General features: G+C 54.6%; 1 protein-coding gene across 2 annotated transcripts; it reads left to right on the forward strand.

Moving 5' to 3' along the window:
• The first annotated feature begins 755 nt into the window (after positions 1–755).
• MSI1 (musashi RNA binding protein 1) lies at positions 756–25,895 on the forward strand. Of its 2 annotated transcripts, none has more exons than XM_070386022.1 (15): positions 756–936; positions 1,105–1,145; positions 1,712–1,793; positions 1,892–1,976; positions 4,886–4,927; positions 6,703–6,795; positions 10,381–10,429; positions 11,586–11,668; positions 12,231–12,348; positions 15,441–15,521; positions 16,708–16,764; positions 21,533–21,601; positions 22,418–22,605; positions 23,066–23,129; positions 24,070–25,895. In XM_070386022.1, exons 1-14 carry the CDS (start codon positions 878–880, stop codon positions 23,105–23,107), a joined length of 1,089 nt encoding a protein of 362 aa, XP_070242123.1. In that variant the 5' UTR covers positions 756–877; the 3' UTR covers positions 23,108–23,129; positions 24,070–25,895. The 2 variants fall into 2 exon arrangements, with proteins under 2 accessions (XP_070242123.1, XP_070242124.1); XM_070386023.1 differs by having other exon boundaries at positions 22,451–22,605.
• The last annotated feature ends 652 nt before the right edge of the window (positions 25,896–26,547 follow it).

Below are 26,547 nucleotides of genomic sequence, written 5' to 3' on the forward strand. Positions count from 1 at the left end.
CTCAAAATGACTATAGAGTCCACGGCTGTGGATGGAAGAAGGGGTTGGGGGTGAGGGGACCCGAGAAGGAGTCTCAGAAAGGGTCGAGGGAAACTAACACGGTTTCTACTGAGGTGCTGATGGAGGCTCCCCGCTCGGGACGCGATGCACCGAGAGGGTTCCCTGAACTGGACTTGGGGGAGGTGGGGCGGTATGGGACACTGGGAGTGGACCGAGGGCAGCCGGGGGGGAACTCTAAATTAGGTTTAGCGGAAACTGGGGGCTCGGAGGGCGATTCTCGCTCCGACTGGGGGAATGGAGGGATCCTCTCCAGTTGGAACGTGCGGGCACTGGGGGGCTATCTCCCACCCAACCCAGGGAGATTGGGGATTTCTTAGATTCTAGATACCGGGGAACTGAAAGGGAGGACTAGGGATGGGGATCCGGAACCGAGCTACCTTGAAGGCACCGGGAAGCGCTTCATTCCGAGAGGGCGTTCCCGCGGCCCGGCCCCCGTGCCGGGGTGGGTGGGGGGTGCGGCCGCGCCCAGGTCCCGGCCCGCCTCGGGTTTCGAGGGGGTCTCTCTCGCCCTCGGGGACCCGGGAGCCCGGCGGGAGCGAGGTCCGGGCGCCGCCGCCTCCGCGAGCGCCCGGGCGGGCGGGCTGGCGAGCGCTGGGCTTTATGCTCGCAGGGCGGCGGGGGGAGGAGCCGGCAGGTCGGCCCCCGGCGGGCCCTCCCCTCGGCCGTCCCCGCCCGCCCGCCCGAGCGGGGTCGGGGGAGGGGGCAGCATGGCCTGTCCGTCCGGCCCCCTTCGCCGCGCTCCTCATCTGCCCCGCGCCGAGCGCTGCCGCCGCCGCCGCCGCCGCCGCTCCGCTGCCCGCGCCGCCCGCGGCTCCCGATGGAGACTGACGCGCCCCAGCCCGGCCTCGCCTCCCCGGACTCGCCGCACGACCCCTGGTACGTCCCGGCCCGGCCCGGCCCGGCCTCGCTGGCCCGCGCCCGCCCCGGCCCCGCCAACATGGCCGATCCGGGTCGGGCCGGGCCTCCCCGGGGCCCGGGCCCGCGCCCCCTGCGCCCGGGCGCCCGGCGCTCACGCGGGCCCTTTGTGTCTCTCCTCCTCCGCAGCAAGATGTTCATCGGGGGACTCAGTTGGCAGACTACGCAGGGTGAGCGAGCCCGGGAGCGCCCGCCGGCCCGGCGGGGCACCCGGGACCCCCCGGCGCCCCGGAACCGGACACCCCAGCCCAGCCCTGCGCCCCGCTGACCCCGGGCGCCCCTGCGCCGTTTCGCGCCCCGCCCGGGGACCCCGAGAGCGCAGGGCGATCGACAAGCGCGCACGGCCCAGCGGGTGGAGGGGAGGAGATGAGGGGTTCAGGGGGCATCGGGGGTGGGGGGTGGGCTGGGCCCCGGGGACCCGCCGGCGGCAGCGCCAACTCCGCTCGCACCTGCGGCTCAAACTTTTGTGAGGCGGCTCCCGGAGCGGCGGGAACCCGGCCGGAGCCGTCCCCCCTCCAGCCCTGCTCGGCCCTCGGTTTCCTGGGGCCCCCGTGGGCGCCAGGAGGCTCCAGGGGAGCCGGGTGAAGACCTGGGGTGGGGGAAGCGCCGGAGAACGTGCAGGCTGCCGGGCGCGGGGGCGGCCGGACCGCGCCGGGGTCACTGGGGGCAAAGGACGGGGGAAGGGGGGAAGGGCGCAGGGGCGCGGGCTGGTCCGAAGGCGGGTGTGTGGTTACAGAAGGGCTGCGCGAATACTTCGGCCAGTTCGGGGAGGTGAAGGAGTGTCTGGTGATGCGGGACCCCCTGACCAAGAGATCCAGGTGAGCCCCTCACCCCCTCCTCCGGCTCCCGGCTCGCCCCGCTCGGCCGCCACTCTCTGCCTTGTAACCATCTGCCTCTCCCTCACTACGGCGCGCAGGGGTTTCGGCTTCGTCACTTTCATGGACCAGGCGGGGGTGGATAAAGTCCTGGCGCAGTCGCGGCACGAGCTCGACTCCAAAACAGTGAGTGGCCCTCGGGGCTTCGGGGGTCTTTTGGGAGAGGGAGGTCGCTGGAGGAGAGGGGCAGGACTCTGTCCGGGGTTGTGGGCGGGGGGGGCGGGGGGGGTGGGGGCAGTTGGATGGGATCCCGGGAGAAAGGAGGGAGTTTGCCGAGTAGAAGGGCTGCCACGCTCTGAAACTTTGTCAGTCGAGTTGAGGGGATACGGAGCTGCAAAATCCCAAGCCTGCTAATTGATGTTACATCCCCACCCCACCCCAGTCCCTCCAGGACCGGGGAGGGACGGTGAAGCTGCCTCCCCCTCCCTGCACATACTAATCTTGATGCCTCAGAGAGGAGCTTGGGGTGGGGCTAGGTCCCTCCCCTAGCCCAAATGGGGTGAGTCAGGGCTGCAGTGACCCACCCGTGGCTTCTCTGAACTCTAACTAGTACTTGGCTCCCCCCCCACCACCACTACCCCATTCCAGACCAATGGCAAAGCATTATTGAATCCCCCCTCCTTCCTCCCCCCCCCCTGACTTTTGGTCAATGAGCTCCTGGCTTTGTGTGGAAGATGTGAACCTGCTTTGCCCGTGGAGGAATTTATGAGGAGGGCCCTAGCTTGCCTGGAAACAACTCTTGCCGGCTGGGTCTGGGGAGAAGCCGCTGGCTGGGCATTCAGACTCTGGGAACACTTTGCTGCTGTCCCGCCGCTCCCCAGTGTCTTGGGCCCTGCAGGGGGCGCTGGCCCAGGCCCCGGCTAGAGGGGAGAGGGGAGAGGAGAAAACCGAGGAAGGGCTCCTCTGTGATGGGGTGACTGTCTGCCAGGGACAGTGCGATCTCTCTCCACACTCCCCCACTCTCCTCCAGCGCTGGGCCTCCCTGCTTGGGTCAGTCACTGGCTCCTGCTTACCTGCAACAATAGCTGGTTGTGCCCAAGAATTTGTTAAACTACCGCCTGTCCCCAGCTCCTGTTATCTCTGCCCAGTGGCTCCCACTCTTGCCCGCGGTAATGAGCCAATGAGGCCAGGCCTCAACTTTGCCGGCCCTGAAAGGATCTTCTTGGCGCAGACCAAGTGACCCAAGCTGGGAATGGAGAGACAGTGGCCTATTGTTTTTGGTGATTATCTGCCATCAAGCTGCCTGTTCTCCTACCATCCCCTGTCCTCAGAATGCACTGATGGCTTCTGCGGCACTCAGGAAGCCGAGATGTTGGGACTGGGGTTGGAGCTGGGGGGGCAGGGGCATGGACGATGGACAAGAGGAAGAGAGAGGGGAGGAAGGAGCAAGAGATAGGCATCCTTCTGAGATGCGGAACTTTGCAAAGGGCAGGGGCTTTGTGTTTGGCGTTCTCCAGCCTGGGAAAGGGGTGGGGGTGGAAGGGAGGCTTATTGTGGGGAGTCTATTTTGGGTTCTGACTTTCACCTTTTATTTACTTGTTGGGTTTTATGTTGCCAGCTGTGAGTCAGAGTGGAGGTAGGGTGTGTCAGCGACTGGTTGTGCGTGGGTCTGTGGGCCGTGGCTTAGGTACCATCTCCCCATCAGTGTCTGCGCAGGGGGACTGTCAGAGGTGTGTTCTGGTGGCCTCCAGGAGAAATAGAAGGATGAACATGTCCATTGAGATACAAAATCGGTGGGCAGCTATAATTATCCCTGGAGCCCCATGGGATTTGGGGAGAGAGGAAGCGTTGCCCAGTGTGGAGTTTGGAGGTTCCTTCTCTGTGGGTAGATTCCAGTGGGGGAAACAGGAGGGCTGTTCCCTGGCTCGTGCCATTCAGGCAGTGAGGAGACAGAGTCTGTTGCCTAGAACTAGGCTGAGTTGTGAACGGAAGGAGCTGTGGGGAAAGACAGATGTTGCCTGCGATTGGCTGGTGAACTTCTGAGTGGTGTCCACCCACGTGAGTGGCAAGAAACTCTGAAATGACTGGGCCTCAGAGGTCCTGTGTTGATCACAGTATCTCGAGCTCTGCCTTTTGATGTTTGTTAGTATGAATATAGTACCTGGGAGTACCCAGGTGCATCTTGCTTTTTCCCCTTTGGTTGTTCATGGCCAAGGGCAAAGGTGGCCCGCTGGTAATAGCACCTTTGTTTGTGCAAAGAAGGGCAGTTCACAAAGGAACGCTTTCACCTGCGTTATCTCATTTGATTCCATGCAGCTGCCTCTGGGAAAAGTGGGTGCTCTTGTCCCCACTTTGCAGATGAGGGAACTGAGGCTCAGAGGGGTCAGGCAAGTTGCTAAGATCACAGACTTGGCCAGGAGCGCAAAGTTTCTGAGTCCAGATCCCGTGCTCTTGCATGTCACCAAAGCCTGTGCTCTGTTTCACCCCAAGCCGACCTGTACTACCAGGGAACTGTTTGCTTGCACCATCAGGAAGGACTGTTAGATGGCGGTGGTATTGGGAAAACAGAATGGAGTCTACCCTTGTGGTTTACGAACTCTTATCTCAAAGCCTTTTGCAGGCAAAGATTGTTTCCATTCCCAAGGCTCCCGTAATCTGGATTGCCTGCCTCACCTGGACAGGTATCTCTCAGGCAGGAAGGGCTTCAATATACCTGGTGCCGGAAGGAATAAGTCTCTGCTTACTTTTTTTCTGGTTCTTGCTGAGGGCTAGACAAGTGCTTTGTAAGCATTACCTCAAATAATCTTCAGAGGACCCTTTGACGTGGATGTCAGTATTGGGTCCATTTTGCGGGTGAGCTCAAGCCTAAGGCTCAGAGAGGTTAAGTCATTTGTGCACGATCTCACAGCTGGGAGGCAGTGTTAAGTGGGATTTGAGCCCAACAGCCCAGCTCTAACCATTACATCTTCCTGCCAGAGGCCACGGTGGTTTCTGTCACTTCTGTGTCACCTCTGTGTCCTGGGATGAGAGTGGTCCTCAGATCTTCAGGCTGTGTTTAATAACCAAGGCTCCTCTACCTCTGTCTTCTCTTTCAGATTGATCCCAAGGTGGCCTTTCCTCGGCGAGCACAGCCTAAGGTAGGTATGTCTGTGTCTGGGAGCAGCTTTGTACCACGAGTAGAGATTTTCCCATCTTTCTCTTCTATGGAAGAGGCTTCTGGGTGGAGTGCTAATGGCATGGCATGGGGTGGGAGGAGGGAGGATTCTTGATGTCCTTGCTCTCTGGATTGCAGAGATGACGCATTTTTCCATCTGTGCTCTGGGGTGGACTAGGGAGAGGGGGCTGCGTGTGTTGAGAAAAAGAGGAACCCCTCAGGGGATTCATTGCCCTGTATTTGAAGTCAATACACTTTGGATTCTGGGCTTCCTTAGTGGCTCAGAGGGTAAAGAATCCGCCTGCAATGCGTGGGACACAGAGATGTGGGTTCAATCCCTGGGTCAGGAAGATCCCCTGGAGCGGGGCATGGCAACCCACTCCAATATTCTTGCCTGGAGAATCCCCATGGACAGAGGAGCCTGGTGGGCCACGGTCCATAGGGTTGCACAGAGTTGGACACAGCTGAAGTGCCAGCATGCACGCATGCAAACTTTGGACTCTAATTCTGTGACTTTGGAGATCACAACTTCTGTGCCCGCACCTCTTGGGTGGGAGGCACTCAAATACAGCCCACACTTACCCACTGAAGCTGAACTAGAGACAGGTCAGGGAGCTACCTCTGACCCCCGGTGCCCCGCCTCCCCAGCTCCCCTCACCTCTGGGATGAGGTACGTTGGGCTTGCAGAGAGGGAAGGGATCCTGGCATCTGTTACCTGTTATCTTTCAACTTGGGTGACTGTGGCTGCCTTCCTAAGTGTTCTTTGTCCCTGATGCTGTGGCAAATTTTTCTGGGTGCCCGCAAAACAGCTCTCTGAGCAGTGGAGCCATACAGAACTCAAAACTTTTGGTGCAGCACAGGGGCCTAACAGTGGTATTCCAGTTCCCAGGGCACCTAGCTACATCTTAGTTTTTAAGCAGTTGAAAACAGGAGACAGGCAGTGGGCTGACTGCAGTCCTGGGAGCAGGACCCCTGCGTCGGCTGATGTCATGTGTCCCGGGACTAGGTCCCTCTCCAGGAGATCTCAGTTTCCCCCTTTGCAAGGGCTTGGTGGAAATTGGTAGCTTTACGATTCTGAGTCATGGCGCCTAGCTCCGGCCACAGTGAAAGGAGAGGGGCAGGGGAGACAGGAAAAGGGCATCCCTGCCAGGGTCCAGCAGAGGGCCTGAAAGCAATTATAGACCAGGTATTGGAAGGAAGCCGCACCAGGGAGCACATGGTCGGAATTGGGTTAATTCCATTAAGCAGTTTGGTGACAGAAGGTGCTTTAGTGCTAGGATGGGGCTGGGAATTGCCGTGGATTAGCCATGCGCTCCTGGGGTAATTAGGACCATGTGTTCTTCCTAAAACAGGGCTGGGGCCACGGGGCTGCCAGAGGTTGGGTTGGGAAGAGGTTGATGAGGAAAATGTCGGTGTTAAGTTCAGGGGGGACCCTGGGATGGGCCTTGGCCTCTTCTAGGAGTGGCTGGTGGGGTCTTCGCGGGGTACGGCTGTAGGTCTGGGTCACTGAGCCAGCCACCCGCTTCCTGACACAGACCCAGGGAGCGGGCCAGGGTGTGGGGTGTACAGCTGCCTGCGACAGGCCCAGAGGTGGGAGTCCAAGGGGGGAGCTTGGGGTGGTGGTGGGGGGAGTCTTCTGAGTAGCTAGGGCCACAGAGAGCTAGTCAGCTGGCACCCCGGCAGGAGGGCTGGAGCCCCCGCTGGTGGCGGTAGGCCACAGGACTCAGATGCCCACTTTCTCATTCCCTCCCCGAACAGATGGTGACTCGAACGAAGAAGATCTTTGTTGGGGGCCTATCAGTAAACACCACGGTGGAGGATGTGAAGCAGTATTTTGAGCAGTTCGGGAAGGTGGGTCCTAACTAGGGAGTGCTGGCTGGGGGTCAGGGCCGGGGGGAGGGGGGCCGGGCACAGGGTATGAAAGCCCTGTGGAATTTTGGTCGGGTAGCAAGCACGAAGTCCAGCCAGGTCATTCCAATTCCTGCAAGAGTCGCAAAGGGGGCTGGGTCCTTTTGTGGGTGAGGCTGGGCCAAACCCAGCGTTCAGGCTCCTGGCCTATCTGTGGGCTTCAGACTGTGGATGCGTCCCCAGGGAGGGAAGCCACACAGTAGCTATCCCTGTTGTCGCCCTTCTCCTGCTTATCTTCCTTCTCCTGAGGGAGGCTGTTCTCCCGAAGCCAGTTCAATCCAGTCACCCCCTTGGCCTCCTGGGAGTCTGCACCTGTCCAGTCCACAGGGTGGTTGTACCTTCCCCCACTCCTTCCTGCTAAGGATGATAACGAGGCAATAAATATGACTCCCAGTTGTACTCAGAACCCTGCTTGTGCAGGTAGGAGCTGGGGTGGGGGGGGTGGTGCAGATCTCTTAGCTTATTGGGGAGGGGCTGCAGAGACCACCCCAAATTCCTGATCAGTCCCAGAGAACTGGTTCTCAGCTCTGTGGTGCTTGGAACTTAAATTTCTGGGCCATTTAGTTCATGCAGAAGCAATGTAGTGACATCAGACAATAGCGTGTCCCGCCTTCCCCAGAAAGGGGAGCGTGTGAACATCAAGGTGCCATGGAGAGATGGCTAGGAGGGGACCAAGTTTTACTTAAGCCTCAGGGTGAAGTAGAGATTTCTGTGCTGAGTGCTGGGGTCCCTATGTTTTTCAGACGTGAAACAGGCTGCCGGCTGGGTCTCACCTTCTCATCAAGGCCCTTTCGGTTCCCTATATTAGGCGCAGGGCACAGGAGAACCGTGGCTTGGGAATGGGACGTGAGCTGGTGACTGGGTGGGTTTCCAGCCCCCTGCCTCTAGGGTAGAAGAGGAGCGGGTGGGAGGTCCCCTGGCCAGCGTATGCTGGCGATGCCGGGGCCAGAGGCCTAGGCTCAAGGCGCCTCCGCAGGACCCGGGTACCGGATCCAGGGCAGGTCGGGCGGCCTGGGCCCCAGAGGGAAGGGCGCTCCTGGGAAGCAGCAGGCCCCGCTCGGGCTCCGGTGGGGTGTCTTTGTGTCTGAGCGCCGAGCATTAGAGCTCGCACTAATCTGATCCAGCAGCTGTGATTGGAGGCCGCCTGCCCCCGGGGCCGGCGTTGCCATGGCAACCGGGCCCCAGGAGAAGCCGTCAGCGGCCGCGTCTTTTGTTCGGGCCTAAATCGGCGTTGGCATGTGAAACCGGCCCGGGGAGGCCAGGGGGAGCCGGAGAATAGGCTGCCAGGGAGCGAGGGGGACAGCCGGGAATGCCAAGGGCCCCGCGGCGGGGGGCCCCCCGCCCGGATCGAGGGGCCGCCGCCGAGGGGGGAACAATGGTCAGCCGCCATGGCTGCCACTCAGGCTTAGCTGCCGCCGAACTTGGCGGCTCCCACTGGTCAGCAGGCCTCGGCCGCCTCCCCTCCCCGCCTGAGCCCCCCTGCCCCCGGGTTCCCATGGAGACCAAAGCCTATTAAGGACACTGGGCTGGGAGCCTCCCTCCCCTCTGCTGGCCCCAGGAGGGGACGCCAGTGGGGGGGGTCCCCTGGACCCCCAACCACTTTTCCTTGCTCTGTGCCCTGGCCTCAACCCCCCTTGCCCACTCCGGGTCTGTCCAGCCAAGGCCTAGGTTGAAGGGTGGGGGTTGGCCAGGGCTGGTGGAGCCAGAGGGGTTGGTTGGAGGAAGGGCAGTGGATTTGGGCTGAATCAGGAACTCAGCGGCGGGATAGGGAAGGAGGGTGTGGCTGGATTCATCTATTCATTTGTTCAAAAAATAATCAGGGAGCACAAGTCCCGTGATGGATAGGGTGGTCATGACCGACCTGGCACTGCCTTCATGGAGCCTTCAAAGCCAGTGGTGTCCAGTCGTTTACTCTCTAGCTTCGCCAGTCTGCCCCATGTGACTGTGGGCAAGCCCCTCTCTAATAAAGGTAATAATAATAATAACAGCTGCTATTTATTAAGCACTTACTCTATCCCGGGTGCTGTGAGTTAGGAGTGTTGCATGCAGATCTCCTTTAACACCTCCCTATAAGACACAGCTAACGCCCCATTTGACAGAAAACGGACTTGAATCATAGAGACCTAAAGCTGCTGGCCAAGGTTACTTTCCAGCTCCAGCCGGTCCTACTCAAAGCCTATGCTTTTATCACAAGCCCCCCCTTTCCGGGTTTCTCTTTTCTCTGTGCCAAATATGAAGTGTCCATCCAGTTTGGATGGCTGAGCTGACTTGGGACTCAGAATGGGTCCATAAGGATAGGAGCAAGGGTGACACCGAGCTGTGCGGCCCTAGGTCAGGTGCCTCTTTGGGCGGAGAGATGTCATTTTCTCCTGAGATTCTCCAGGGACCCCGCTGCCTCCTGACTTACTGGTGTGAGGGGATTCTGGTTCTCCTTGGGGAAAGTCAGGGGCCCAATTGCTGCTTGGTGCCTAAGAGCTGGAGGACCACCCAGCTCAGGGGCCGCCCTTTCCACTTCAACAAGGCAGATGACAGCCTGGAAAGAGAGCAAAGGCGAGTGGGGAAGAGGCTGTGCCCCAAGGCCTCAGGAAGTTTTCCTGATCCCTTGGGTGTCTGACCATTTGGGGGAGGGTCAGCAGCTGGAGTGGGAGGTGGAACGGGGAGAGGCAGTGTCAGAGGCAGCCCTTGATTTCCACCCAGGATGAGTCCGACCTTAGCTTAACCCCGTGAGACAGCTGACATTGGCTGAAGAATTAAGAGGGCAAGGAGGAAGCAGCAGATGTAGAGGGAAGCTGAGACTGCGGAAGGGAAGAGAAGGCCTGTGGCTGTCCGTGCATCCAAGGGGATGCCTTGAGGGAGCAGCAAGAAGAGAAGACTTGGGGTCCAAGGGATGGGGGATAATGCAGAACCTCCCCCTTCCTCCACCCTTCTCCCCTCCCCCGTCAGTGGGAGGCCAGCAGCCCAAGCACTGAACTCTGCTTGCTTTAATTACAGCCTCTAGCAAAAAGGAAACCTCAATTAAAGGAAAAGATCTGTAGGAGGAGAGGGGAGTTGGGTCTGACTGGAGTAGCTGCTGGCCTCCTGGCCTTTTGCAAGTGGGAAAGAGGCTTTCACTTCCCCATCTCCTATCTTACTCCTCTATTTTCTCCTCTAACACCCACCGTCTGCCTCCTCCTACTCCTCCCAGGCTTGATCTGGGATGTGCTGTGTGACCCTGGACAGGTGACTTTACCTCTCTGAGCCCATTTCCTCATCGACAGAATGAGGCTTTTACCATGCAAGGAGAAGATGGTGGGGCAAAGTGCCAGGCATATAGCAGGTGCTTAATATTTACAGGAGAATCTGGTGGTTGAACGGGGATGCTATGGTAGCCAGTTGGGGTTGCAGATGGAATGCTGTCCCCCACCCAGGAAGCAGGTTGAAGATAAAGCCTGGACCGGGCAGGAGGGGAGTGGGTGTCGGAGCCCTCGCTCCTGGGTTGCGTTGGAGACCCTTGGGTCTGGTGGGTCCTCCACGGGAGCTCTGTTTTAGGTGGATGATGCCATGCTGATGTTTGACAAAACCACCAACCGGCACCGAGGTGAGTGTGGCCCCTCCCCCTTCCTAGGCCGGGCTGGGGGGCCTGTGGTCAGCCAGGGGGCTACAGGTCACAGCTGCCCTTTCATCTCGCCTCCTGACATCCTATCCCCGAGGATCTGCATCCTCTCCCGGGCCTGGCCTTACAGAAGGCTTTTGTCCCGCCGTTTCCTGTGCTAGAAACTTGCCGAATTGCAGACACCCGAGAGGAGAGGAACGGAGGAGTGGACCTCTCCTCCCCCTGCAACTGAGCCCTCCGCCCCCGCCCCAGCCGGTGTCTGCTGGGCTTACCTTGTCCCTGGTAACCAGAGCTGAGGCCCGGCCACCCCAGGGTCAGGCTGACTCTACAGTCTGCTCCTGCCACTGGCCCCCTTGCCCCACCCCTGGGCCGAGCCCAGCCCCCTTGCCCCTGGATCTGTGAGCATCTGGGCCACCGGGTGCGCACTGCCTGCTTGTTTTTTTCCCAAGGGCCTTGCCTTCTGAGAAATACCATTCCAGCCCCTGGGGCACACCCAGGAGGAGGCACGGTTGTTTCTCCAGTGCCTTCAGAGCTTTGGGCCTTTTAGCCTGTTTGGGGAATGGGGTATGTGCTGGTGTGTGTGTGTGTATGTGTTTGTATCTATGCATGTGAGGGTATTTGATATGAACAGTTGTGTAGACCTACATGTCAGGGTAACTCATATGCACACAGGGGCCTTTATGCCTTTGTGAGCACTAGTTAGAGTGTCTCTGTGATGTATGGGTACCTAGGGGTGTGTATGTGTGTGTGTGTATCTGTATACAAAAATATACTTGTCCATGTTCATGTACGTTTTTAAAAGTATTTGTGTGTGTATTTTAAAAGTATTTCTATTTCTCTCTCTGGAAAGCATCTGAGGAAGAGAAAAGGCATGTTGAATGTGATATGTGTCACAGCCCTGCCTCTTTCTAATTTGCTATGTGATCTTGGGCCAGTCACTTCACTGAGCCTTGGTTTTCACGTCTATGATTTGGGAACTGAAATCCTGTCTCATCACGTAATTGAGAGGTTGCCAGGGTGCGGGTGAAGCCTCTCATTAATTCTTAGACACTGGCCTGTAAGAAGGGAGTGGTGCTCTTGGTATGACTTGGGGCTGGGTTTTGACCAGGAGCCCGGTTCTGACCTTGCCTTTGCCCTCCAGGGTTCGGCTTTGTCACGTTTGAGAGTGAGGACATCGTGGAGAAAGTGTGTGAAATCCACTTCCATGAAATCAACAACAAAATGGTGAGCAGGTGGACTTCCCTAGCAGTGCAGTGGTTAGGACTCTGTGCTCCCACTGCAAGGGGCACAGGTTCAATCCCTGGTTGGGAACGTTGTGCATGATGTGCAGAGGGAGACCGGGTCTCTAGCCTGAGTCAGTCAGGGAATGCTTGGAGGTTCTGGAGGCAGTCAGAGAGGCCTCACAGTCCGTGGGCCAGAGCCAGTTTTTTCACCCCCCTGAAAGTGTGGACAGGAACATGGCATTTAGAAAGCACAGCTGGTGGGCTCAGAGGGACTTGGACTGAAATCCTTATTCCACCACTTCCTAGTCTAGTCATTGGACAGATGACTTCCCCTCTCTGAGCCTCAGTTCCCTTGTCTGTAAAACGAGAGTGTCAGTAGTACCTCCATCCATTTCAGGGCCGGTGTAAGCATTTGATGAACCACTGCATGCTCAACCCATCTCTAGCACATTGCGATCACGCCAAAAATAGTAACTATGAAATGAACAAGAGGCCTGCCAGGGAATAGGAGGGTCCATGACCCTGGGTCTATAGGAGGGACTGACTGCCGGATCTCATTGCAGGTGGAATGTAAGAAAGCTCAGCCAAAAGAGGTGATGTCACCGACGGGCTCGGCCCGGGGGAGGTCTCGAGTCATGCCCTACGGGATGGACGCCTTCATGCTGGGCATCGGCATGCTGGGTATGTGCTAGGCCTGCACCTGTGGCTTCTTCCTGCCCAGAACTGCACCTGGGGCTACCAGGAGCTGTGTGGGTGTTGCCTTTCCTCTGTGGTCTGCCCTCCTGTCTGGGAAGACAGTGCCCAGGGTGTGTGGACCAAGGATCTCAGGGTTGGCAGTCCTAACCAAGGTGGGTGATTTGGTTGTGGGGTGCTGCCCTCTGGTGGTGACCGAAAAAAGTGGTCCAGTTGCTCCTTATTAATTGGTCCTTCTGTCCATCCCACTGTTCAATTTGTTTGTCCACTCATCCATCCAGTAAGTAGTTATTGAGCAACTATAAATGCCAGGCCCTGTGCCAAGAATTACAGCAGTGACTTTCCTTGGAGCTTTATGGTCTGGCAGAAAAAAACAAATAAGTCCCTGGTGGCTCAGTGGTAAAGAATCTACCTGCCAATGCAGGAGACACGGGTTCCATCCTTGAGTCAGGAAGATTCCCTGGAGAAGGAAATGGCAACCCACTCCAGTGTACTTGCTTGGAAAATCCCTGGACAGCGGAGCCATGGGGTCGCAAAAGAGTTGGACACAACTTAGTGACTAACAACAAAAACATTCTAGGTTTCGGATGGAGAAGCGTAGGGAGCATGGTCACAGTGAAACTGACCAAGACTTGGAGACGCTAGGATAGACGTGACATTTAAGCTGAGTCTGAGGGTTGAGTAGGAGCTAAGTCATGGGAGGGCAGGGAGCAGGGGAGGGCAAAAATGGTCAGGCAGATGGAACAGCATTTACAGACGCACATGCCTTTGGGAAGGTAGAGATAAGCCTGTTTCTTCTTGTTTGTTTGACTAATATTTATTGAGCAGCTTCTGAGAAATAGGACCTGCCTTCATTGTAATTCCCATCAAGTGAGAGACAAGATTAAACAGACCGTGTCACCACAGACTGACTGCAGGCTGTGGGAGGCCCGAGGAGGCACCTAAATCGACCTGGGGGTTGGGGAAGCTCCCTGGGGAGGGGGGTCAAGGTCACCAAGAGCCTTGGAAGATGAACAGGAGTCAGCAGTGCTTGGGGCCCTTGACCAAGGGTGAAAAATCTGAGCTGGGACCCCAAGAAGGTCACAGTCTTCCTGGAGAGACAAGCTGTATATACACAGAAAGAGAACACTAACAAGGGGGTCTTTATGCTGGAGATGGGGGAGGGGTGCCCTGAGGACTCAGAGAAGGGGGTACAGCAGGGCTAGAGGGTCAGGAATGGGATCACAGATAGAGGGGTGAGGAGCACACCCACCAAGTGGAACATTGTCTGCGCCTAAAGTTTTGTTTTTGTTTTTTGACTTTTTATTTGGAAGTAACTTTATATTTTCAGAAGAATTGGAAAAATAAAGTAGTATTACCAAAAAATCCGTATACCCTTTACCAGATTCACCTGTTTTTTTTTTTTTTTTAAGATTTTTTTCTAATGTGGATCATTTTAAAATCTTTATTGAATTTGTTACAGTATTGCTTCTTTTTTAATGTTTCGGTTTTTTGCTTGAGAGGCATGTGAGATATTAGACTTGGTTGGGGGACAACCAAGGATTGAACTCGTAATCCCTTTGGAAGGTGATGTCTTAACCAGTGGACCACCAGAGAAGCCCCCAGATTCACTTATTGTTAACATCATACCCTACTTGCTTTTCTCATTTCCTCTATAAGTGTATGTGTGTATATATACACACACACACACACATATGTGTACACACACACATATATGATATGCTTATGATTTTTCTCTAAATCATTTGAGGGTAAATTACTTAAGTGTGTATTTCCCAAGATTAGGGGTGTGCTTTCATGAAACATTGTAATTATCAACTTCATATATTTATATTGATAAAATATTTTAATCTAGTCTACTATTTTCTGATTTTATCAGTTGATCCAATACTGTTCTTTATAGCTATTTCTGTCCTCCAGAACAAGATCCACCAGAATCAGTTTTTGAATTTAGTTGTTCTGTTTCTTTAGCGTCCTTTGGAACGCTGAGAAAATTTTCCTTTCAAAACAATTTATTAGCTGGTTTTACCCCTTTTAAGAAGTGTGGGAGGGGCCTTCCCTGGCAGTGCAGTGGTTAAGACTCAGTGCTTCCACTGCAGTGGGTATGGGTTTGATCTCTGGTTGGGGAACTAAGATCCCACATGTGCTTGTCGAAGCCCCCCCCAACAAAAAAAAAGTGAGGGTGGGGGAGAGAAAAGAACACCTCTAACCAATAGAGAATATTGGTTAAGAGACTTGGAGCCAGTCAGATCTGATTTTGAATCCCAATTATACCATTATTACTCACTATGTGATCTTTCTTTCAAAGCTGCAAATATCTATTATATACATACTAACTAGTAGGCACTGTGCTGGTGATGGAGAGACAGAAATAAAAGATGGGAAAGACAAAATCAGCTCTTGAAGAAATCCTGGGATAAGTTCAGATACTGGTCATCAGTGCTATGAAAGGAAAAAACCAGGGTGACATGATAAATATTGAAAGGAAAAACCAGGGAGAGTCACATGATAAATACTGTTGTAACTGATGAGAGAGAGGTCTTTTGTGGGATCACTTCTCTGAGGAGGTGACATTTGAGCTGCCTCTTGCACAATGAGAAGGACATAGTCATGTGAAAACCTGAGGAAGAGTGTTCCAGGCAGAGGAATTATCATGTGCAAAGGCCCTGGGGTGGGAAGGAGCTTGTGAATTTGAAAAACAGCATGGAGGCCAGTGTGGCCATAGCAGAGTGAGAGAGGGGAGGGGCAGGGTGTAGATGAGGAGAGGATAGAGGCAGGAGCCAGAGCACGAAGAACCTTGATAAGGGTTTGGATTATTCTCAGCTAGTGTCACCTCACTGAGCCTCAGTTTCTCTACCTATAAAATGAGGCTCCTAACTGTGCCACTTGGGATTCTTACGAGGGTTAAGGAGAGAGCAAAGTGTGCAGTGGGCTTTGTATAGGGTTTGGCATGCAGATGGTATGTATGTGGTAAATGTGATTATTATTCATGACACAAAGTGGGGAGGGGAATTCGTGATACATCCTCCCCCACAGTGCTGTAGATAAAGCATCTGACACTGGTCCCCTTGCCTTATCAGGTTACCCTGGTTTCCAAGCCACGACCTATGCCAGCCGGAGTTATACAGGCCTCGCCCCCGGCTACACCTACCAGTTCCCCGGTAAGTCCTGCCCAATGTCCCTCTGCTGCCAGCATGTCCCCGGTTCCCAGGCAGTCTGACTCCTCAGGGCAGTGTTCAGGGGGTGGTGCATGGCTGGGGGGAGGTCTGGCTGCTGGAGGTTAGGAAGGAAGGGCATGTCTGAGGAAGGAGCGCCTCTCCCCACCCAGCCCGCCCTCCCCTCCCGAGAAGCTGGGGGTGGGGCTCCCTGTGTGGCCCTGCATGACACCCCTCCCTCCCAGGATGACCTCTGCCAGTCTCTTGCCTTTACTCCCTACCCGCCTCCAGGGTTGCCACTTCCACCAAAAGGGCATCAGGCTTGTGGTGGGGAGTCCCCCCTGAGGGCCAGCGTTGGCTGTGTCCTTATGGAGTCACCTATAATGACCATGTGCTACAGTGAGCTCCTTCCAAGGCAGATGAGACCTTTTGAGACCCTGAATGCTGAAAAGCAATTTAAAACCACGATGATCACCACCCTCATTTGCAATTCAAAATAAAAACAGCACTAGCCCTTCCCATACGTGGCAAGAAGCCCAACAAAGTTCTGAGCCTTTCCCATGATGACTATTCAATGTTTTTTTTTAATATCAAATATCATATTTTTGCAAGGCTCTTGTTTGTTTTTTCATCTTATTTCTCTGGAGGGGTCCCCTAAGCCCTTGCACCTTGGGCTGTCCAGCTATGACTCCTCTGTGCCCATGACGCTGACTAGTCCTGACAGTGATCTCTGGGGGAGGCGGGATGAGCCTGATTTTCTAGGTGAGGAAACGGGCTCAGAGGGGAAAAGTGACTGCAAAGATGACTCATCTAGAAGGTGGCAGAGCTGCTCTAGGGTCATTGCTGGCCTGTCCCCAAAATAGAACAAAAAGATGGATTCTGGGAGATGTTTTAGTGCCTTCAGACCTTTTAAGAAAAACACCAGGGACAGAAGCTCCACCATCTCCCAGTGCCCGGGGTGTAGGTGGCAACTCTGCCCACTTGTTCCTTCCTTGTTGGTCTCGCCTCTCTGTGTCTTTGTCTCCTTCCCCACCCTGGCCTGCTGGCGACCATGCTCTCCCAATCCCCAGCTCTCGGGTCCTGTGCATGGCCTGTCCCCCCATCAAGTGTCCCGTGGGTGCCTTCGTCCTCCCTGGGCCACGCACGAGGGGCCTCTCTGCATCTTCCTAAGCTGTTTTACGTTTCATTTTAGAATTCCGTGTAGAGCGGACCCCTCTCCCGAGCGCCCCAGTCCTCCCCGAGCTTACAGGTCAGTCGCTCGGATTTCGTACACCTCACAGGCCACATGGGGGAGAAAGAGAATGACCCAGGGACCGACCCCGGGAAAGCTAGGGGGACCCTGTTCTCCTGCCCTCCAGTCCTCCGGCGGTGCAGCAGCCTCGGGCACTGGCCAGTCTGCGTAGCTACATGGTCCTTAAGGGTAAGGCACAGGGCCAAGGCCAGCAGATGGAGGCGAAATCACTCATTCATCCATTTGATAAATATTTATCTAGCGCCTCCCGTATGCCAGGCACCGTGTAGGCGCTGGGATCCAGCGGTGAACCAGCCAGGGTCTCAAACTCAGAGAGGAGTGGGCGGGGTGGGGACGTCCTACACGGTGGAGGGCGTGGCTCCAGTGGTGGGCGTAGCTTCTTTCGGCCCAGTCAGGACACGGTGGAGGGCGTGGCTCCGGCGGTGGGCGTGGCTCCGCTCTGCCTCTGCCAGGAGGCAACGTAGAAACCCGATATGTTCAGATCCCATTTTTCCAAGAGAAGCCAGAAACCCGGCTTTCACTTTCAAGTGAATTTTTCAGTTATTTTCAAATATTAGCAACGATTTTCAAATTTTTAAGTTCCCTGAGGACCAAACGAAACCTATTTGAGGGCCGAACCCAGCCCATTTGCAACTTGTGGGCAAGTAGGGTGATGTGTGCGGCCATCCTGGGCCATTTCTCCAGGTGGAGTTTTCACCTGGGCCTGTCAGCTCAGCTCTGGAGCTGGGGCCGGGGCGGAGGCCCACGGCAAGGGGCAAGGGGCGGATGCAGATGAGGTGAGCTGCAACGGGTTTCTCTGTTCAACCTGCTTCTCCCCTCACCCCACCCCCAGACTCCTTCCCCCAACCTAGCCGCGTGTGGAAGACACAGCGTGGATGCTGCTTTAGATGAGACCTTCCTTCCAAGGGGTGCCCAGAGGGCCCCCAAAATGGGGGAGGGGAAAGAGGCACCTGGGGTGAAGGAAGGGGAGGGAGTCCTGGCGGTGGGGGTGATAGAGGATCTTCCCTGAGCAGAGTGAGTTGAGGGGCAGATGGGGGTCTTTCCTACTCATCTCAGAATTCGTATTGAGGGCCTACTGTGTGAGACAGACAGCCAAGCCCTGGAGGCAAAGAAGGAACCAGACAGCAGGCTCTCATCTGCAGAACTTGTGCTCTAGAGAAAGAGATAAATACTTATTATACAAATGAGTAATGCTTTACTGTTGTGATGAGAGCATGCTGGTTTTGCTTTCAGGAAATGCCTAACTGGGCCCCAAACCAGACCTCAGGGCCCAGCCCTGCCCTTAAAGAACTGAGGGAAGGAGTAGCCCCTCTGCAGATATTTTGGCCTGGGGAGGCAGTGGGTTCGAGGCTGAGCAGTTCTTGGAGGTCTGGTGTCTGAACTTTTCCCTCACCTTCAAGAGACGACAGTATTTCCTTGTGCATTTAATCAATATTTTTGTTGTGCCAAATGCTGTTCTAGGTGGTGGGGATTCAGTAGGGAGTGAGACAGACAAATTCCCTGCCCTCCTGGAGTTGACAGTCTAGTGGAGGGAGACAGGAATAAACAAGTAAATCAAGATACTTGCACCGGGTGAGAGGTTCCACAAGGAAAATAAAACAAGGAGATGTGCTAAGGTGCTCGGGTCAGGACGAGGGGCTGCCTTAGTAGGGGTAGTTAGGGAAGGCTTCTCAAAGGAGGTTATGTCTTGAGAAGGTGCCAGCACTCTAAAGATCTTAGGCAAATCGTCTCCCAACTGTGCAAGCATGCTGTCCTAGATTTTCATCTCCTGGTCCAACAACCTACCCAAGAATTTTCACGAGGATTTTTTTTCCAGAGTCCCTCACCCCACTTCCAGTTCCAGTTCAAGGCTAGGGTACTAAAACAGCCCCCAGGGGCGCATCTTTGAATGGGAGACGCTGGCTGTGGATGGGAGTGTGGCCTCTCAGGGTTGCAGTGGCAGAGCCAAGCAGTAGGGGGTGCTCACCCCCAGCCGGAGGCAGCTCCAGGCTCATGACAACCCATCATTAAAGCACGGATCCCTCCTAGTTATATTCCTTCTAGTTCAGTTCAGTTCAGTCATTCAGTCGTGTCCAACTCTTTGGGATCCCATGGACTGCAGTACACCAGGATTCCCTGTCCATCACCAACTCTAGGAACTTACTCAAACTCATGTCCATTGAGTCGGTGATGCCATCCAACCATCTCATCCTCTGTCGTCCCCTTCTTCTCCCTCCTTCAATCTTTCCCAGCATCAGGGTCTTTTCAAATGAGTCAGTTCTTCCCATCAGGTGGCCAAAGTATTGGAGTTTTAGTTTCAGCATCAGTTCTTCCAGTGAATATTCAGGACTGATTTCCTTTAGGATTGACTGGTTTGATCTTGCAGTCCAAGGGACTCTCAAGAGTCTTCTCCAACAACACAGTTCAAAAGCATCAATTCTTTGGCACTCAGCTTTTTCTATAGCCTAACTCTCACATCCATACATGACTACTGGAAAAACCATAGCTTTGACTAGATGGACCTTTGTTGGCAAAGTAACATCTCTGCTTTTTAATATGCTGTCTAGGTTGGTCATAGCTTTTCTTCCAAGGAACAAGCGTCTTTTAATTTCATGGCTGCAGTCACCATCTGCAGTGATTTTGGAGCCCCCGAAAAATTCTCTCACTGATTCCATTGTTTCCCCATCTATTTGCCATGAAATGATGGGACCAGATGCCATGATCTAAGTTTTCTTAATGTTGAGTTTTAAGCCAACTTTTTCACTCTCCTCTTTCACTTTCATCAAGAGGCTTTTTAGTTCTTCGCTTTCTTCCCTAAGGGTGGTGTCATCTGCGTATCTGATGTTATTGATATTTCTCCAGGCAATCTTGATTCCAGCTTGTGCTTGGATCCAGCCCGGCATTCGCATGATGTACTCTGCATATAAGTTAAATAAGCAGGGTGACAATATACAGCCTTGACGTACTCCTTTCCCGATTTGGAACCAGTCTGTTGTTCCATGTCCAGTTCTAACTGTTGCTTCTTGACCTGCAAACAGATTTCTCAGGAGGCAGGTAAGGTGGTCTGGTATTCCCATCTCTTGAAGAATTTTTCACAGTTTGTTGTGATCCACACAGTCAAAAGCTTTGATGTAGTCAATAAAGCAGAAGTAGATGTTTTTCTAGAACTCTCTAGCTTTTTCGATGATCCAGCGGATGTTGGCAATTTGACCTCTGGTTCCTCTGCCTTTTCTAAATCCAGCTTGAACGTCTGGAAGTTCATGGTTCATGTACTGTTGAAGCCTGGCAGGGGGAGAATTTTGAGCATTACTTTGCTAGCGTGTGAGATGAGTGCAGTTGTGTGGTAGTGTGAACAGTCTATGGCATTGCCTTTCTTTGGGATTGGAATGAAAACTGACCTTTCTGTGGCCACTGCTGAGTTTTCCAAATTTGCTGGCATATTGAGTGCAGCACTTTCACAGCATCATCTTTTAGGATTTGAAATAGCTCCACTGGAATTCCATCACCTCCACTAGTTTTGTTCATAATGCTGCTTCCTAAGGCCTTCACTTCGAATTCCAGGATGTCTGGCTCTAGGTGAGTCATCACACCATTGTGTTTATCTGGGTCATGAAGATCTTTTTTGTATAGTTGTCCTGTGTATTCTTGCCACCTCTTCTTAAAATCTTCTGCTTCTGTTAGGTCCATACCATTTCTGTCCTTTATTGTGCCCATCTTTGCATGGAATGTTCCCTTGGTATCTCTAACTTTCTTGAAGAGATATCTAGTCTTTCTCGTTCTATTGTTTCCTCTATTTCTTTGCACTGATCACTGAGGAAGGCTTTCTTATCTCTCCTAGCTATTCTTTGGGACTCTGCATTCAAATGGGTGTATCTTTCCTTTTCTGCTTTGCCTTTTGCTTCTCTTCTTTTCTCAGCTATTTACTTATAAGGCTTCCTCAGACAACTATTTTGCCTTTTTGCATTTCTTTTTCTTGCAGATGGTCTTGATCACTGCTATTCCTTAAACACCTGCTGTGTACAAGGCAGGGTGCTAGGCGCTGTAGAGGTGGGGGGGTGGGGTAGACAGCAAACTAGGGAATAGCCAGATCCCTGTGTTTGAAGACAGGGTCAGAGAAAAGGGGATGAGGAGACCTGGGGAAGGGAGTGGTCATTTCTTCCTGGGTGATGGTCAGGGGTGCTGAGCCAGGAGGAGGGGCACGAGGGGAGCCAGCCAGGGAGCAGAAAGAGCAAAATGGGGTTGTCGAAGCTTCAGCCCGATCTTTTGGTGGGGGGAGTGGGGGTGCGGGGAAGGCGAGAATGCACTTCTTGGTCCGTTGGTCCTTGGAGTGACAGGCCCAGTTTTTGGTGCCTGTGTCAGTCAGTCACTGGCTCCAGTTGACTTGGACTGGAAAGAGGGATGTATCTCTCGATAGCCCTGGGCCGAGTAGCCCCCCGGTTCGGCCAAGGGCCCTCCCTGGCGATGGCAGCCATGGGTAGTATTCAGGGCAGCTCAGGGGGTGCCCCGCCCCCATCTCACCCCCCATGAGATGTGGCTTGTGCACCCCCCGCCCCCACCATGACATTTGGGTCGTGCACATGTGTCCCTCAAGTCCAGGTTGAAGCTGAGGCCCAGCCGATCCCTGGGAGGCCATCCTCTCTCCTCCCTTTCTCCAAGGGAGCTTTTTTCTGCCTGACCCCGGGGCTGTGCTTGAACCCTCTGAGGTGGAGTATGGCCAGAGAGGCTCTGCCTGCACCCCTGCTGCCCCTCAGCCATCACACTGAAGTGCCCACACCTTTCCTTCCAGCCATTCCCCTCACCGCTTATGGACCCATGGCGGCGGCGGCAGCAGCAGCGGCCGTAGTTCGAGGGACAGGTGAGGCCGTCTGGGGTACAGGGGGCGAGGGGAATGGGGGACAGAGAAGTCTAGAGGGGAGGGGAGGTGGCCACGGCCACCCCTTTTCAGAGGGACTCACTTATTCATTCACTCAAGGACTATGAACTGAGCATCTGCCAGGCCTGCCAGGAAGGAGACAGGTGTGGTCTCTGCCCTCCAGAGCTTGCAGGCTGGTGGGGTGGCAGGTGTTAAAAAGGCGATCCCATGCTACAGCCCCAGCGGGAGAAGTCAGGTGTCAGAGAGGGGCCTCTCAGGAAGGGCTGCCAGGAGGTTGCCCCTCTTAACTTCCGATCTGAAGGCAAAGAGGAGGAAAGGTATTCCCAGCAGAGGGACGAGCAGGTGCCAAGGCTTGGAGGCCAGTTAGCATGGGTGGAGTGGAGGAGTGAGGAGTAGAGACAAAGAACCAGATTCTAGGGAAACACCAAACATTTTAAATAGCAGAGTGATGATCATTTTAGACAGCACAGGCAGCTGCAGGGTGGGGACAGGTGGGAAGGGCTCCACAAGGGTGGGGCAGTCAGTAAGGAGGCTGCTGAGCCATGGCACCAGAGATAAGGGGGGCCCTGGGCTGAGGCTGGTGGGGGTGGACGGACTCTGGGCAATCTCCAGGCAGTGGTCCCACAACACTCTGCTGGATGTGGGGATGAGGCCGAGGCGGAGGGGTCAAGGTTGGGGGAGGGGTCAAGGTCCGGGGAAGGGTCAAGGTCTGGGGAGGGGGTGGGATGGGTTGGGGGGTGTTGCTGCGGGGTCACAGTGGGCGCTGGGGCTATCACTGTCTTCTTTCTGGGTTGCCAGGCTCTCACCCCTGGACGATGGCTCCCCCTCCAGGTTCGACTCCCAGCCGCACAGGGGGCTTCCTGGGGACCACCAGCCCCGGCCCCATGGCCGAGCTCTACGGAGCAGCCAATCAGGACTCGGGGGTCAGCAGTTACATCAGCGCTGCCAGCCCCGCCCCCAGCACTGGCTTCGGCCACAGTCTTGGGGTGAGTGGCCCCCAGACCTGGAGGCCCCAGAAGTTGAAGGAAGGAGAGGCCTTGTCTATCTTTTGAGGGAGGGGGAGAAGAGAGGCAAGAGATAATGGATGGGAGACCCGGGATCAGTGAGAGTTATCATTCACTTGTTCAGTGGGCATTTAATGATCGCCCTCTGTATGCCAGGCATTGGGTGGGCTCTGGGAATACTGTGCAAATGAGGCTCAGCATCTCTGCCTGTGTGGAGGCTAGATTCTATCTCAGGGGTGCCCTGCTTTTAACCAGGGTGCTGGTAATCTGCAGATTCTCAGGCCCTACCCTGGATAATCTACCCTAGCAGAAAGTAGGGGTGATACGGGCAGGGCTAGAGAAGGTCTGTGCCTTACCTGAGGCTCCTGTGGAAGAGAGGAGGAGCCCCTGGGCTTTCTCTGCCACCCCCAGGAATCTAGGAGTCAAATCCTTTTCTTTCCAGGGCCCCTTGATTGCCACAGCTTTCACCAATGGGTACCACTGAAGCAGGAAACAGGTGGCAGGAGGTGAGGAGGTGGGCTGGGGCTTTGGGGTGTGGGTGGCACCTGGGAGGCTAGCGCTGAGCCACACAGTCTGGGACATAGACTTTCATGGAGCCCACAGCCCCAGTGGAGAGACAGACCTGTATCCCAACAATGATCAAAGACCCGGAGAAGCTACTCAAACTGCTCCAGAAAGGATGTAAATGATAGCCACCATAAGGCAGCACGTGCCGCTTCTCAGGCAAAGATTTTTTTTTTAAGACTGTTGGGGCTCCGCTGTGATGAGGGAGGAGAGGAACCTGTGCAAATCGGCTCAGGTTTTTCAAAGGGCAGGGTTTATCTGGACTAAGCATTTCATGCCCATAACACAGCAATTCTACTTCTAGGCATTTATTTTTATAACTGAAATGCCCATCAACAGGAGAGTGGTTAAATAGACTGCATGCATGCACTGGAATATCCAACAGGTGAAACAGGATACTGTCCACATATCTACATATACAGAGAGCCAGGGGGAGGGGAAGACACACAGCCATCATGCTGTGTACAGTGGGGCGCTCTGTGTCCCAGCGACACTTCCTTTGTTTGTCCATTTGTGCATTCCAACAACTATTCATTGAGCATTTGTTTCAGGAGGGGGGTGGTAGAAGACCAAGAAGGCTCGCCTCTCTCTACAGACAAAAAAACAAGTGAGCAATTGAGATCATTCTAAATTGCACGTGAGAGGTCTACCTGCTTCAGGGGTTCAGAGCGCAGCCCCTGATAAGGTGACATTGGAGCAAATCCAGCCATCCAGAAATCTAGGAAAGAGGGTTCCAGACAGGGAGTAGGAGATGCGAAATATATGCGCAAAGCTTGCCTAGGAAGGGATTAGGGAAAGAGGCCTTAGGCACGAGGAGACGTGGGTTCTGCGAGTCGCAGAGAGGTGTGGGGCAGGACCCGCTAACCCGCTGCTGTGTTCCAGCGCCCTGGCCTGCAGCTGACTGAGGACCACGAGTGAGCCAGCGAGGGGGCGGGGACACCTCAGCCGCAGCCGCCGCCCCCTCCCCCGCAGCGACTCGGACCGCTACTGCCTGCCCCCTACTCCCTGGGCCCCCCGGCCCCTGCCCTGCTGCCCCCCCACCTCACCCCCGGACATCCATGTCTGGCTCCCCTACTAACCTCCTCCTCTTCCGCCCCCAGCCCTTTCCCCCACCTCCCCTGTCCTACCTGCTTTTATTTATTTTGGATTAGCCGGTTGCCCCCTCCCCATGCCCACCGTCTCCCCCCCCACCCTGCCCCGTTCTCCTCTCTGCGCCCCACCACGTCGGGTCTGCGCCCCTCTCCCCGCCGCGCCCCCATAGGACCCCCCCACCCAGAAGGCTTTTGTATTTGTGCATAGCTAGAGTGAGGGCGGAGGGGGCCTGCTACAGGCCACAGCCACAACCCTGGTTTTTTTATTCTGATTTTTCCTTCCTTTTCTCTTTCCTTTTTGTTTTGTTTTGTTCTGTTTTTTAAAGAAACCGTTTTTTAAACTATTTCTAGGTTTGTGAATGTGAAGCCCCAGGCCGCAGGGGGCAAGGGGCCAGGTGCCCCCCCACCAGCTGAGAACAAAATGTCTGTGTGGGTGTGGGCCCCTGGCCAGCTCCCTCCAGCCCTGGAGAGGAGGACAGGCTGAGGAGGCCAGGCCGAGCCCCTGGAACCATCCCGTCCTGTATCATATATGTAAATACTGCGAGGTGAAGCCCCCACCCGTCTTTAAGACCCCTTGGGGGCGAGGGCGTTGCCTCACCCCACCCCGCGTTTCTGTACCTCCCTCTCAGACACCGTTACTGTAAGCTTGCAGGCCTCAACTGTGGCCAAGGCAGGCCCCGCTCTCTCAGGCCCTATGGGGTCAAAGGCCTTGGGCCCGTTCACCCCAAAAAAAAACCCAGTGTGGGGGCGAGGGAAGAGAAGGGCTCGCCCGGAGCCACTGCTGGAAAGGAATTAACTCTCCAAAGGTCACCCCCCACCCCCCCACCCCCTACCTGGTCAGGCCTTCATGGTTTCTGCCCTGAGCCCCCCATGAGTGGGCATTGGGGGTGGGCACTTTGGGAAGGGGCAGACCCCAGGGGAAAGCAAAGGGCTTCTCAGGGAACCCCCACATTCTCTCACTGAAGTTCCCCACCAGGATGGTCCCATGGCCAGAGCCCCGAGTCCCTGGGCCCTCTTCAAAGGAAAAAGAGGCTCAGGTCATGACTTCATGAACAGCGAGTGACCAGGCTGGTGTGGCGGGGTGGAGCCCCCCACCCACCCACCCACTGCCTGCCCGTGTCCTCTCCCCCACGTCTGGGGCTGGGAACCTAAGCTCCCTTCCCCATCATAGTCCCCTCCCCTGAAAACCCCCTTTGGAGAGTTAATTGTCTGTGTGAGGTGCTTAACCTATTAGCCCTGAGAACACAAAGCAATAATCTTTGTTACTGAGATGCGCGGCTGTTCGTGGTTTTTTTTTTTTTAATGTTTCCTAATAAAAGAGAAGCTGCATTTTATTGGTTTTTATTTTTAATTTTCTACACACTTGAGCTGAGTCTTGAGAGACTTAGCTTTCCTCTCCTCCCCTTCCTGTGATCCCCCCACCCCACTGGGCCCACCCATGGGCTCAGGGCCTTGGAATTCCGTTTTCTGATTTGTTTGGGAAATTTTTTTAAAAAGATGTTACACGGTGTTTTGAAGCCAGCAAGTTACCACCCTCCGGTGTCTCTTTTCTCCACATCTGTAACTTCTTTTTCCAGGTTTTATTTTCAGTTTTGAATTCCTAATAAATTATTTGAAAACGGGCCTGAGCTTGTGTCTTATATCTCTCTGTGCATTCAGAACTTGGTACCCCAAAGATACCCTGTTTTCCCTTAATTTCTGTTTTCCTCCTGGAATAATCTTTACTTTCTTGTCAATCCAGCTCCCATCTCCAATTTCTTGACCAGCCTCAAAACTTGGTGTTGATGATGAGATACCATTTCATACCCAGTAGGATGGCCATCATCAGAAAACCAGAAAATAACAAATGTTGGTGAGGATGTGGAGAAATGGGAACCCCTGTTGCATTGCTAGTAAGAATGTAGGATGGGCAGTTACTGTGGAAAAGTTTGGCAGTTCTTCAAAAAGGTAATACCATCTGATCCAGCAGTTCCACTCCTCGGTATACACCCAAAGGAATTGAACGTAGGGGCTCAAAAAGATGCTGTGCACCAATGTTTACAGTAGCATTATCCACAACAGCCAAAAGATGGAAGCCACCCATGCATCTATCAACAGATGAATGGATAAATAAGGCCTTTCCAGCCAGTGGAATATTATTCAGCCATAAAAAGGACTGAAGTACTGCTATGCGCTACAACACGGATGAACCTTGAATTAGGCTGAATGAAAGAAGTCAGACACAAAAGGACAAATATTGTATGATTCTACACATTTGAGGTACCGACTC

The sequence above is a fragment of the Bos mutus genome, chromosome 17 (genome assembly GCF_027580195.1).
Source record: "Bos mutus isolate GX-2022 chromosome 17, NWIPB_WYAK_1.1, whole genome shotgun sequence".
Classification (NCBI taxonomy): domain Eukaryota; kingdom Metazoa; phylum Chordata; class Mammalia; order Artiodactyla; family Bovidae; genus Bos; species Bos mutus.